At 50.5% G+C, this 12470-nt stretch overlaps 1 protein-coding gene across 6 annotated transcripts in view; it reads right to left on the bottom strand.

The window, feature by feature from the left end:
• The window catches only part of SPTAN1 (spectrin alpha, non-erythrocytic 1), a 62798-nt gene that overhangs the window by 13895 nt on the left and 36433 nt on the right, over nt 1–12470 (bottom strand). For 4 of the 6 annotated variants that reach the window (XM_045883265.3, XM_054509444.2, XM_054509446.2 and 1 more), the window contains 13 exons: nt 11055–11102; nt 9802–9893; nt 9377–9521; nt 9109–9290; nt 7134–7233; nt 6758–6955; nt 6512–6658; nt 5691–5794; nt 5424–5586; nt 5022–5036; nt 3234–3365; nt 2706–2843; nt 1243–1347 (listed from right to left, as the gene is read on the bottom strand). In XM_045883265.3, the coding sequence (XP_045739221.1) occupies nt 1243–1347; nt 2706–2843; nt 3234–3365; nt 5022–5036; nt 5424–5586; nt 5691–5794; nt 6512–6658; nt 6758–6955; nt 7134–7233; nt 9109–9290; nt 9377–9521; nt 9802–9893; nt 11055–11102 (1569 nt within the window). The remainder of the gene's footprint in view (nt 1–1242; nt 1348–2705; nt 2844–3233; nt 3366–5021; nt 5037–5423; nt 5587–5690; nt 5795–6511; nt 6659–6757; nt 6956–7133; nt 7234–9108; nt 9291–9376; nt 9522–9801; nt 9894–11054; nt 11103–12470) is intronic. The other 2 variants (XM_054509445.2, XM_054509447.2) reach the window with 1 other exon arrangement.

The following is a 12470-nucleotide window of genomic DNA, read 5'->3' as shown; positions in this document are numbered from 1 at the left end:
CGATTTGTGAAGATTTTCCTTTCGAGACTGGCTGTGACGTCAGCGCATGGAACCAGAGGCGATTCTGCCTAACTCAACAACGTTTTCCAAATGATTTTGTGACATCATGCACGAGTAAAAAAAAAAACATTCCGTGTCTGAGATGGACCAGGGGATTTTAATATTAAATGGTATGAAAAACTGACCGATAGGGTTTCAGAGTCCACTTTGCAGCTCACCTTTAAGCGACTAGCACGTACTGACTGGTGTCAGAGTATCCACAATCATCTGAATGAACCCACTGCTCACTTCTTCCAACTCCCTGCGGGAGGCTGGGTTTCCATCGTATCTGACACACTCACACAGACTGAATTCAGAAGCTTCTACGAGAATCCAGCTGTTTTCTATTAAACCGGACTGAAGGGATTTGCAAAATACAGCCAATGCCCCTCTTCTTACTCTACCATGTTCTGGTTGTGGATAAACACAGTTTTTGTTCATAGGAAGTGCTACTCATGTTAACTTGTGATGGGCTTATTATTACTTTCAGTAATAATTTGTTTCTCAGATTTACTCTTACCTTTTCATTCTGAAATAATTATGGACTCACAAGAAGTTGGAAAACTAGCACAGCTTCAGAAACAAAAAACAGCACAGCTCCTGTGTGCCCTTTCTCCAGCTCCGCCCCCAGAGCAGCAGGTTCCACGGCACACCAGCAAGACCAGGCCACGGACACTGGTGCAATCCACTGGTGCAAAACCGCAGATTTCACCAACTTTACGTGCATCCATCCGTGTCTGCGTGGGTGTGTGTACGTCATTCCGCACATTTATCCCCTCCATGTAGCTTCACGTAACCCAAACCAAGATACATTGTTCCGTGAGCACAAAGGACTCACCTGTCCCTTCCTCACTGCACCCCATCCCTGTGTCTAACTCCTGGCAACTACTGCTCTGTCCTCCATCTCTAGAATTTTGTCATTTTCAGAATGACAAAAAGCCCTTGATGCTGTCTTTTTAAAATTTAACTTTTAAAATGTCATTTTTTAATAACGGTGGAGACAGAACCCACATAAGCAAACTCCCTCAGGGGCCTTCGATAATAGTGCAGGGTATAAAATGGCCCCGAGGCCACAATATTTGAGGACGTGGCTTGAGGGTCTATCAGCCAAACACCCTGCTCCTCCCCCACGTGCGCCAGTTCTCCTAAAGAGTCAAGCACAGCTGGGTCCCCGCCGGGGCCTGCCCACCCCCGTCTGATCACCTCATGGGCAGATATGTCCGCTTCCAGCAGCTGATGTTTCTTCAGCAAGTTGTTCACAGAAGCCAGGTCTTTGCCGTAATCCTCAGATGCCAGAAGGGCCTCCACCTGGCAGTGAAGCAGAAAAGGGGAAAGGTTATGGTGTGGTGCCAGTGTGTATGATGCATAGCAGGTGTTCTGGAAAATCCAGCATGCCCGGTTGTTTGGCCAGGTCTTTGGCCAGTTGCCAACTTGTCAATCACAAGTTATGTTGTTACAGTGACCCAGCCTGTGTCAGCCCATGTGGCCTGAGTTCTTCTCCTTTCCTGTCAATTAAATGCAGACTTGAAATACTACAGCTCAAGGCAGGGTCCCAGAGCCTTCATGGAGGTACAGGGGCAAAGATTAATACACGAAGATGTTCAGTGTAGATGTCCCACCTGAAAGCTGGGAACACCTCAATGTCCAACACAGGAATGGTTAAATTATGGCATGACTAGGACGGACTTATGCAGCTCTTCAAACGTTTAGGAAGAATTCTTTTTTTTTTTTTTTAAAGATTTTATTTATTTATTTGAGAGAGAGAGAATGAGAGAGAGCACATGAGAGGGGGGAGGGTCAGAGGGAGAAGCACACTCCCTGCCGAGCAGGGAGCCCGATGCGGGACTCGATCCCGGGACTCCAGGATCATGACCTGAGCCGAAGGCAGTCGCTTAACCAACTGAGCCACCCAGGCGCCCCTAGGAAGAATTCTTTTTTTTTTTTTTTTAAAGATTTTATTTATTTATTTGAGAGAGAGAGAATGAGAGAGAGCACATGAGAGGGGGGAGGGTCAGAGGGAGAAGCAGGCTCCCTGCCGAGCAGGGAGCCCGATGCGGGACTCGATCCAGGGACTCCAGGATCATGACCTGAGCCGAAGGCAGTCGCTTAACCAACTGAGCCACCCAGGCGCCCCCCTAGGAAGAATTCTTAATGACTCAGGATAACACTCCCAATACATACTCATGAAAAATTACATTCTGAACTATGTATAAAAATAGAGCTACACTACTGTTGATGGAAATAAGCGTAGACTGGAGAGAAATACTAATAGTGCTCTCTAAAAATTTGTTTCTTTCTGCTTTCTGTACCCCTAAATTTTCTACTAACGCTGGCTTCCTGACTTAACTGCTAGTTTGGTTTCTACCTGGGCACAGACTTGTTAGAGCTGCCTGCCACACAGACCACATCATCACTTCCTGTTTGTGTTCTCTATGGAGAGGAGTGGGTCACAGCCTAATTCCCATCTATATGCTCTCTCTTCTTGAAACATTCATTCCCTCTGCTAATAGATCCCTTACAGCACAAGGCTCTGCGATAAAAAAGACTTCTATAGAAAGGGGCATCAGGACTGCCCTGACTTTTTCACGGTTTAGGGCTTGTTGACTGTCCTGTTATCCCAACTGACCAGAAATCCTCCGCTGGTGGGAAGGAAAACCTGCCATTACCTCAGACAACCAGAAGTCAAAGTCCTTGATGCCGGTGTTAAAGTTCTGCTGTTTGTTGGCTTCTTTCAGTTTCTGGCTCTTTTCGGCTGACTTCTGCACCAGGAACTGCCACTGGTCAGCTAAGGCAGCCAGCCGGGCCTGGGGAAGAGAAGGGGGCCATCGGAGATGGTGAAATCCAGGAACAGTCCTTTCTCCTAAAGCCAAGTGACTCACGGGGAGAGATAGAAAGCCTCACAGGAGCCCTTCTCACCAACATTTCCCATCTGTCATGTAGGCAAAAGTCTTCTAATCTTTTTTTTTTAAGATCTCATTTAATTACTTGACAGAGAGAGCGAGCGCACAAGCAGGGAGGAAGGGCAGTGGGAGAGGGAGAAGCAGGCTTCCCGCAGAGCAGGGAGCCCGATGCAGGGCTCGATCCCAGGACCCCGGGATCATGACCTGAGCTGAGGGCGGACGCTTCAGTGACTGAGCCAGCCAGGCTTACGTCCTTAAAGCTGTATTTCCAAGTCGTCACCACAAGGACCCTACCTTGACAGCGTCCTCGCTGCCAGCACAGGCCCCGCGCTCGATGAGGGAGTTGCCCGTGTCGATGACCCCGCGGATCCGGTCGGCGTTGGCGTGCAGTTCCGCTTCAAAGGCCTGGTGCTTCTGGTGCTTGCTCTAAAATTCCAGAAAGATGACCTTTCAAAACCAGGTCCTGTGGGTTCCCTCTTTGTAGGGATGAGGGATTCTCAGGATAGGTGAGTGGTAGGAAACTTAAAGAACTGGGGGCAAGTGTCAACATTTCTTAGAGAAGGCAGTCACGGGATCTGTGAAATCGTTTAGGGTTCAGGCTGTTGGGAGTTGGGCGGAAGGACCGGGCCGGGAGAAAGGAGATGGACCAGCTCAGAAGCAGGGGAATGGAGTCAATTCTTCAATTAGCTGTGAGCCATGTCCAAGAATTGCGTACTTTCTACCATTCTGCAGAAAATGCCAGCCGCCAAGGGCTGTGTTCAACCTACTTGGACATCAATTCCCATCCGTGATCTTCTCCTCCATGGACAGAAGATCTAACAGGTAACACACACCTGGCTCGCTTGTCATACACACAAGGCCGTGATCGTGGCAGCCGGCAGGCAGACCCTCCGCCGATGGAGGCGCATCTACGGCTTCCTCAGACCTTGACTTGGCTGCCTTCTCATTTGGTAGCTGTCATTAACCAAAACTCACAGATGCTGTCAAAATCCAAGCTTGACTACAGGTAGGAAATGATTTTTGCTAGGGAAAGAGAGGGCTGGGAGAGTGCCAGGCTCCTGACACTAGGGCGCAAGGGGATTTTAAGAATCCACAAAGAAACAGAGTTAGGTACGGGAAACACCGGGAGAGACAGTGCAAGGACACAGCTGTGGCACAATTCTGGGTGAGAAAGGCAGGGTCTCGCAGGACAGTATTTGGGCGAAAAAGAACTAAAAGGGAAAAAAAGCAAAACAGTTCGGCTGGGGAAGGATTCTGCATCAAATGTTTCATTTCAGGGGCAGCAACTGTCAGAGGACGGAGCCACCCAGCTGGTGGAGCGCGGCGCTCCCATCGGGCATCCCCCACTCCGTGTTCCACTGCCCAAGTCTGAGCAGGGTCTCAAATACCCACATATCCTGACCTAAGTCCAGTCCCCCGCTCCTGTTTCTTGCTCTGATCACTCTTTGGTTCAGCCCCACCTATTTTGTTTCTTCATCTCTTCCATCCATTTAAAGCACCACCTAAGCTACATTTCCACTGGAGAGTCCCCTTCGCTACCCCTTGAGTAATAACGTCCCCTTTTTTCCTTAACCTCTCACCCCTCGTTCCTGTCAGATTTGGAAACAGACCATCTGCTTCTCTGGAGCAACTTAACTGTCCCTCTCCAGGGACCAGCACCTCTGGATGGCAGCCTGGGTGCATCATCAGACTCTCATGCCACGCCAGACTCCTTGTCCTCGGCCACTGAGAACTGTGAGCACAAATCCACACTCCAGAAAAAGCTGATTATTTCATTTTTTAAAAGAAGTGCCTCTGAAAAGACAGCAGCTAACTACTGCCCCCAAATCAAACATCATCCAGAGCTTGCCTGAGTGACACATAAGGAGAAGGGAGGGGGCGCAGGGCCGCAGGCTAATTACGACAGAGAAAGCCACATCCCACAGGGACACTTGAATGGTGTGTGATGGGTCATTAGAAATGAGAAACACGGGTGAGGAGACACCAGCTGACCGCATGAGGCCACAACAAGGATCTATGCAGAGGAAACACAAACACCGGAGGGCGTTTAACTAAAACTCTTTAAGAAAATTAGAAACTTACCAGCAGCTTGGAAAGCTACAAAAATAGATTAAAATAACAAGAGTTCAGTATACTGAGGTGAATGCACATATCAGCTCCTAAACAGCAGCTCATTCTGCTGTCATACTTCCCCTGGGAAGCTCAGCATGGGGGTAGAGCCGCTAAAGGGGACTCTACAGACTTTTCTAGCAAACACGGCTTCCACGGAGACAAGTGAGGAAAGCACTTTCTCACGTCGGATCATTTAGTGACATTTTTCCACAGGTTCAGCTTCTTAGAGTAATTTTCGCTGGATTCAGCATGGACACAAGGAAGTGGTTCTCTAGGTAAAGCCCCCACCCCCCTTAAAGATGCCTTCTTTCCCAAAACCTACCCCGTAACCGAGGTCGCCTCGGAGACGAGCAGCCCCTAGGCTCAGCTCACCTGGATGTTGGTGGGGTCCTTGTACGACTCATCGCTCGCAGTCTGTAATTTCTCACTGATCCAGGCCTCGATTTCATCCACGTCCCGGCTGAACTGCTGGAGGGTCTGTGATTCTCCCAGCTTCGACCTCTTCTCAATCATCTGGGCTTTCAGGCGTCGCCACCTGAGAAAGTGAAATGGAGCCTGAGCGAGAACCTCCCTGAGAACAAGACTAGCCAGGGCTCCCGCACAGGGCCGTGAGCGCGCTCAGCACCACCCGGCACCCACCTGTCCAGAACCTCGTTGCGCCGGCTGCAGATGTCGCCCTTAGCATAGTGGCCGGCGGCGACGAGCTGGTCAGCAAAGGACTGCAGGGCCGCAATCTTCTCCTCCTGCCGGCAAACAAAGGCGTGAGGCCGAGGTGGGCGGGAGGGTCCAGCCCTGCCCGGACAGCAGGTCTTGAGAAGAGAGTGGTTATTCTGGGTGGCTGGGGACTAGCCGGTGGCGGGATCAGAATACACTGACACTTTAGAAGCGGGAGAGCAGAAGGCCAGAAGAAAGCTTGATTTCGACCATTAGGAGGGTAGAGTTTAACTCAAGAAGACTCCAGGTCACACTGGGGACAGGGGTTATGACACTAGGAGTTGTCACACACAAAATCAAGCTGATTGTGAAAAGAGTGTCAGATTTTCAACAAAACGGGTTATAAATCAAAGAGGTGTGCCCATCTTCCCGAGTTGTTCGTGTTCACACAACTCTTTCCTTACCAACACGTTTATGTTTCTGCTTTGACAATACATTTTTTCTGTGAGGCATCTTCGTTACTAAAACCTCAGAATTAGCAGAATTTAGAAGTTTTAAAAAGCATTCATGTCCGTATCATTTTTCCCAATCCACACAGGTACTTGATGCGGGTGTGAAGGGGACCGTTCTTCCTTCGTGTGGTCAACAGCAAGTCTATTCATTTCAGGGAGCGGCCAAAGCTTGGTTAAGCATGTTAGGGACGAGTTTTTATTCTCATTGTTGAGACAGAAAGGAGAAGCAGCCCACAAATAGAGCCATCCATCTGGACAAATTTACATGGAGACCTGAAGGTAAAACGGCCTCACCTGGACGTTGATGGCTTTGTCGAAGTCCTCGTGTTTTTTGATCAAAGCCTCCACGCTGTCCAGTGAGTCTCCTTTGTCCTCAGTATTCAAGAAGGCCTCCCGGGCAGCCATCCAGTTTTCAGCTTGCTCACAGTCCCGATGAAACAGCTAAAGAAAGGGAGGCAGGTGAGAAGATGGGGACGCTGGCCACGAAACTGCCGGTCAGAAAGCCTGTGGCAAATGGGCAGCGATGTCCCGCACACGCACCTGCAGTTCGAGGCACTGATCCAACATCATCCTGCGCTGAGCCCAGGCCTTCTCCAGACCCGCGCGCTCCCGATCCAAAATATCTAGTTTCTCCTTGACCTCTGGGCTGGCGTAGTGCCCATGAGCCAGCAGCTGCTGCCCAAACTGCTCAAAGGCCTGGAAAGTGCCAGCCCTGGCATCGATTTCTGTCCGGTGCTCCTGCCAAGAGGAGGGACGGGGTTAGGTTAACTGGCACTAGATGCCCACTGCTGTGTCAACCACCGACTCGTGGCGAGGGTGCTGCTGGTGATGCTGGTGCTGGTGCGGGGGGAGCCAAGGTCCTCCCAGCCCAGCAGCGCAACCCCCCTTCTGCTGCTCAGCAGACGGATCTACCTACCTGGTGCCGTTCCAGCAAAGCTTCAGCTCCGGTGACATCCTTGGCTAGCTCGTCTGAGGAGACCAACCCTCGTATCCCATTGATCCAAGACATGAGGTCCCTGGCAACCAGACACAGAGCAACAGCTATTACATGACCTGGCAAGTAGGCTTTCTGCCCAGGAAAAGAGAACTGCACAATTCTTGTCTCAGAAGATTATTTGGGGTCAACTAGTTACTCTACTAACTAGTTAATCTACTGAATGGTTAACTAGTTATAATCTACATCTCTGGGCAAAATATTTCAAAGCCCCTTGTTCATCCTATTGAGATGTTAAAAAAATTAAAAACGACAACAAAAAACCAAGCATTCCTCAGAAGACAACGAACTAAGTTTGATACTAAGATCTTCTGACCCTAAAGAACAGTAGATGACTGGGTGGCTCAGTTGTTGAGCATCTGCCTTCGGCTCAGGTCATGATCCCAGGGTACTGGGATCGAGTCCCACATTGGGCTCCCTGCTCGGCAGGAAGCCTGCTTCTCCCTCTCCCACTCCCCCTGCTTGTGTTCCCTCTCTCACTGTCTCTGTCAAATAAATAAAATCTTAGAAAAAAAAAAAAAAAGAATAGCAGGTTTTAACACAAACAATAACTGTGTTTAGGTTCTGCACAGTTTTGCTAGCTTCGGAGGAAACCACTTTTCTTTGAACTCACAGCAGTCCTAGGCCTATGCGTGCGCTGAACCTTGCTTCTTACTGAGGTCTGCATGTAAGGGCACAAAAATCACCATGTCAAGTCACAGGTGCCACGCTTCCTTTGATAAAATACACCCGGAATAGGCAAATCCACAGAGATGGAATGCAGACTCGATGAGGAGAGGGGAGGGGGAGCGACTCCTCATGGGGCTCGGGGCATGAAAAGTTTCAAAACTGCAGAGAGCCGCTGGCCGTAGGACACTGCAAGCAAGTACTCTAATTCCCAACGAACTGCACACTTAAAGATCTGTAACTGTTACGTTACTTGATCTTTACTTTAAAAAAAAAAAAGGAAAACCAAAAAACCAAAAACCCTACCTGGGGCCTCCTACTAGAGGCCTGGGAAGGGGGAGAGCATCACCTGCCTAGTCCCATCCCCGAAGAGGAAATGCCTGCATCACACACACACGTACGTGCGTACCCATGTGTGCACACACGTGTGAAACCCTCGTTCGACAGCACAAAGGTGTGCCACAAAGAAACCCCTGTCCTGAATGCATGCCAGGGACCAAGTGCCAAATCATCCGCCGGTGGTGTGCTACGTAGCCTCAAAAAAGACTGAGGTCCCAGGTCATGGGACATTCAGGGCGACAACTGGCCTGGACTCTTCAAAACTGTCAGTGTTGTGAAAGACGAGACACAGAGGGCGGAGGGGTAAGGAGACAAGGCTACCACGCAACGGGAATTCTCAACTGGATCCTGGACCAAAAAACAAACCCGGACTAGTGAAGACACACTGGAGACAACTGGGAGAAATGGAACCGGGACTAGGTACAATACTGCTGTGCTGGCCTCAGACGTGGGCGTGGAGAGCGGAAATACAGGGCACACGGGAGGCACAGGCCCAAGTACTTGGAGGTGAAGGGCCACGTGTCTGCCAAGGACAGACAGGTGGGTCGGCAACATGGAAATGCGTGCTTAGAGGTAAAGCCAACTGGTGGCTACCGGCGAGGGGTGTCATGTGGGTTCACTGTTTCGTCCTTTCTAGTCTTCTATAGCTGTGAAATTCTAACTAAAACAGGTTTGTGGAAGAGACTAAAGTACATCTCTGGCAAGTGAGAGATACGTCTAAGGAAGAAACCGAATGCCATCTGGCGGGAAGTGGGGGAGATGGCGTGCACGTGGACAGGGAAGCAGAGACTTATTCTTGACTTGCTGGCATTAGGTAGCCGGAGGATTTTACATCGACCAGAGGTGACTTTCCCAACGAGAATGACCCCACGATGGCTTCTGGGCTTCGTACCGGAAATCACTGAGGAAGCGCTGCAGGTCGTGGGAGTCGCCCAGTTTGGCCTTGCGCTGGTCTGCGCGCTTCCCCAGGCTGCTCCACGCCTGGTCCAACTCCGTGCACTTTTCCTGCAGGTCCTCGGCCGACTCGGGGTGGGACTGGATCAGGCGCTCGGCTGTCTCCCCCAGAGAGTTGACCTACGGGAGCAAGGTGGCGAGACAGCAAGTTAAGCGGGTTGCGCTCTGCCCGGGGCCAAAATGTCCACGGCATTGCCACCTCTCACCTTGTCGCCAAGAGCTGCGAGATCCCTCTCAAAGCCCTCGTGCTTGCGCTGCAGGGCTTGGACACTGGCCAGATCGTGGCCGTAATTGTCTGTGTTGAGAGCCTGATTCTTCTCTTCAATCCACTCTTTGGTTTCATCAGCATCTCTACGGAGAGACACACAGGCGGTTAAGGACGGCTGGGCACAGCTGCCCTGAGTCCAGGACAAGCACGGCAAACGTGTCTAGTGGGCACTGTACGTCTGTCAGCGGCGAGCACCAAAAGCTCCAAGAAGCAGAAGAACACTCACTCACTCACTCTACGGAGCAATCTACCCCATTACACATATGGTCCCAGATGCGGGCGCACAAGTATCAACCAGATCCGAGTCAGCACGTTTAGGGGCCGCCAAGGTCAATCCCCCCCCAGCCCCGAGCTGCCCCGCACCTGTGGAACCTCTGCACTTCGTGGGCGCTGCCCAAGAGCTGGCTCCGCTCCTCGGCCAGCTGCTGTAGGGACCGCCAACGCTCGTTCAGCTCCTGCAGGACGACAGTGGTCAGCTCGGCCGCACCCCCTTCTGTTGCGCCCATGCCAGACCGGGCAAGGGGCAAGGAACCAAAGCTGGCACTGAGCCTGCAAGGAAAGGCTGGAGCACAATTTCCTGTCTCCAGCCTTCCTAGCTGAATAAATTAGTATAGACACGACAGCAAAAGTCCAGAAGGTGAGGACCTCGCCATAGTTAACCACATCAGACGGCGTGAACGCTCCATGAATATCGGACCTGGAATCACCCCGAAAGCTGCAGAGACATGCAGCCGACTTATCCTCACTCTCAACTCCTAGCCTGGTGCCTCCCATGGAGCAACTGTTTCATAAATAACTACTGTGTGGGGGGCGTCTGCCTTCGGCTCAGGTCATGATCTCAGGGTTCTGGGATTGGCCTGCCTCAGGCTGCCTGCTCAGTGGCGAGTCTGCTTCTCCCTCTCCCTCCCTTACTCACTCTCTCTCTTTCTCAAATAAATGGATAAAAATCTTTTTTTTAAAGATTTTACTTATTTATTTGAGAGAGAGAATGAGAGACAGAGAGCACGAGAGGGAGGAGGATCAGAGGGAGAAGCAGACTCCCCGCCGAGCAGGGAGCCTGATGCAGGACTCGATCCCGGGACTCCAGGATCGTGACCTGAGCCGAAGGCAGTCGCCCAACCAGCTGAGCCACCCAGGTGCCCTAAATGGATAAAAATCTTAAAATAAAGAAATAACTAACTACCGTGTGGATAAATCCCAGAGCCTACTGCCCTGAGCCCAGCTGCATCCCAGGCCACGGAAGGCCAAGCAGGGCCTTGTGCTTGAGGAGACAAAACACTGTGGGGGCCAGAAAGAGGCCAAACCTCTCCTGCAAGGAGGCAAGAGAGGCATTCCCCGCCTTCTGGGCCCTACACTTCTTGCAGCTCCTGGCCCTACTAGAAGTGAAGGGAAGGCTAACTTTACCGCTAAGACCTGTGAGTCCTTGACCAGGGAAGGCAAGCTCGCCACCCTGCCACGGGAGAAGAGCGGACACTTTCCTCGGAAACCCTCGGGCCCAGGACAGTGACAAGTGCAACAGCTCGCGTGACTACTTAGCACGAGGGCTCGGCTACAGTCAGGAGAAGGAAAACAGTGAGGGAGACCGGGAGACGAGGGGGCTGGCCACAGTTTCTTACCTTGATAGAATTAAAGGTGGCCACGGTGTGAACCATCAGACGAGCAGACTATGTAGGGGAGGAAAGCAGAAGAGCAACACTAATCAAGTGTCTGCCAATTAAGAGACAATTCCGAGCAGCAAGTGCCGTTCATTAGGTCCCAATTATCAACCAGAATTATCTTAAGGGGACACGGTCAAAATTTTGAGCAGAGCCACAAATAAAGGATTAACAGTGGAAGGGCACAAAGCACCCAAGTGCACAATTTAATTAAGTTCACTGGATGAAGAGTCAAGGGAGTGGTGACAACCACAATTAAAACAGCGGGCTGTGGCGGGGCGCCCAGCTGGCTCCATCGGTAGAGCATGTGACTCTTGATTTCGGGGTCGTGAGTTCGAGCCCCACATTGAGTGTAGTGATTGCTTAAAAATAAAATCTTAAACACACACACAAAACCCCCCAGCTGGCTGACAGAAAACAGAGCTCAAAAACTTCAGTGTCTTCTTGTTCATACTACAGAACAGTCCAGAAAACACCCAATTTAACAAATGCTGGCAACTGAGACTGTTTGAATAAATATACCAAGAACTTCGTATCTCTCCTTGGCTCCCGGGCTGCTCTTCTTTTTAACAGTGTCCCCTCTGAACTAAGGGCAACAGCCTTACCAGATTGGGGGGGGAAAAAAAACCAACACAAAGACCAGTGAATTAGCTTTCTTCTCATCAAGGTACAAATCAGACGTTCCTTGGGATCGCAGAGCCCACCCAGTTTTACGTGAAAGAAACCCCACATTACAATGCCCATAATCTTCAAATATGTTAAGAAAATCGGGCCAAGCTGGGATGCGGGGAAGTCGGGCTCATCGGTGCTCCTGTGACACGCCCAGGTGACACTTTCAACCAATGTAGGTGTGTACAGGGCTCAAAAAGTAGACACCTTTGTCTTCAACCCGTTTCAGAAATGAAAAAACAAAAAAACAAAACCCTGTATTTATTTATTTATTTAGTGGTACTGGTATTTATAAAGCTACCTGAAATATGCTTCTGAAAACATACTTGTTACCAGAAAAATCCTGCCAGGAGGTTAGACAGGTAAGGATGTTGCCCACTCACACCACCAATGATCATATATCGCTTGTAAGAACAATTCAGATTGAGAACAAGGGAGAAAGCTGAATCAAAGGGAAAAGGCATACTCCCCCCAGTGTGAAGTCTCTTTAATGAGGAGAATCATCCGGGCCAGGAGGGGTGAGGAGGCCAGAAGCAACGGACCCTAGCCAAGCACCCTCCCTGTGTCTGTTTGGGAGAGCGTCTGTTGTAGTAGGTACATCTCTTTTTGTTCCTCCTCCTGCCATCTCTCTGCAGGATCTGGTGTCTCTGAAGAAGCATTTCTTAGGCCACCGGGGAAAGTGGCTAGGCAGAGGTCATTTTCTTCTCC

This window comes from Mirounga angustirostris, unplaced genomic scaffold (genome assembly GCF_029215605.1).
Source record: "Mirounga angustirostris isolate CCGP_5_RB_7025 unplaced genomic scaffold, mMirAng1.0.hap1 SCAF_15, whole genome shotgun sequence".
Lineage (NCBI taxonomy): Eukaryota > Metazoa > Chordata > Mammalia > Carnivora > Phocidae > Mirounga > Mirounga angustirostris.
The sequence above is the reverse complement of the archived record's forward strand: the minus strand, read 5'-3'. Positions and strand labels throughout refer to the sequence as shown.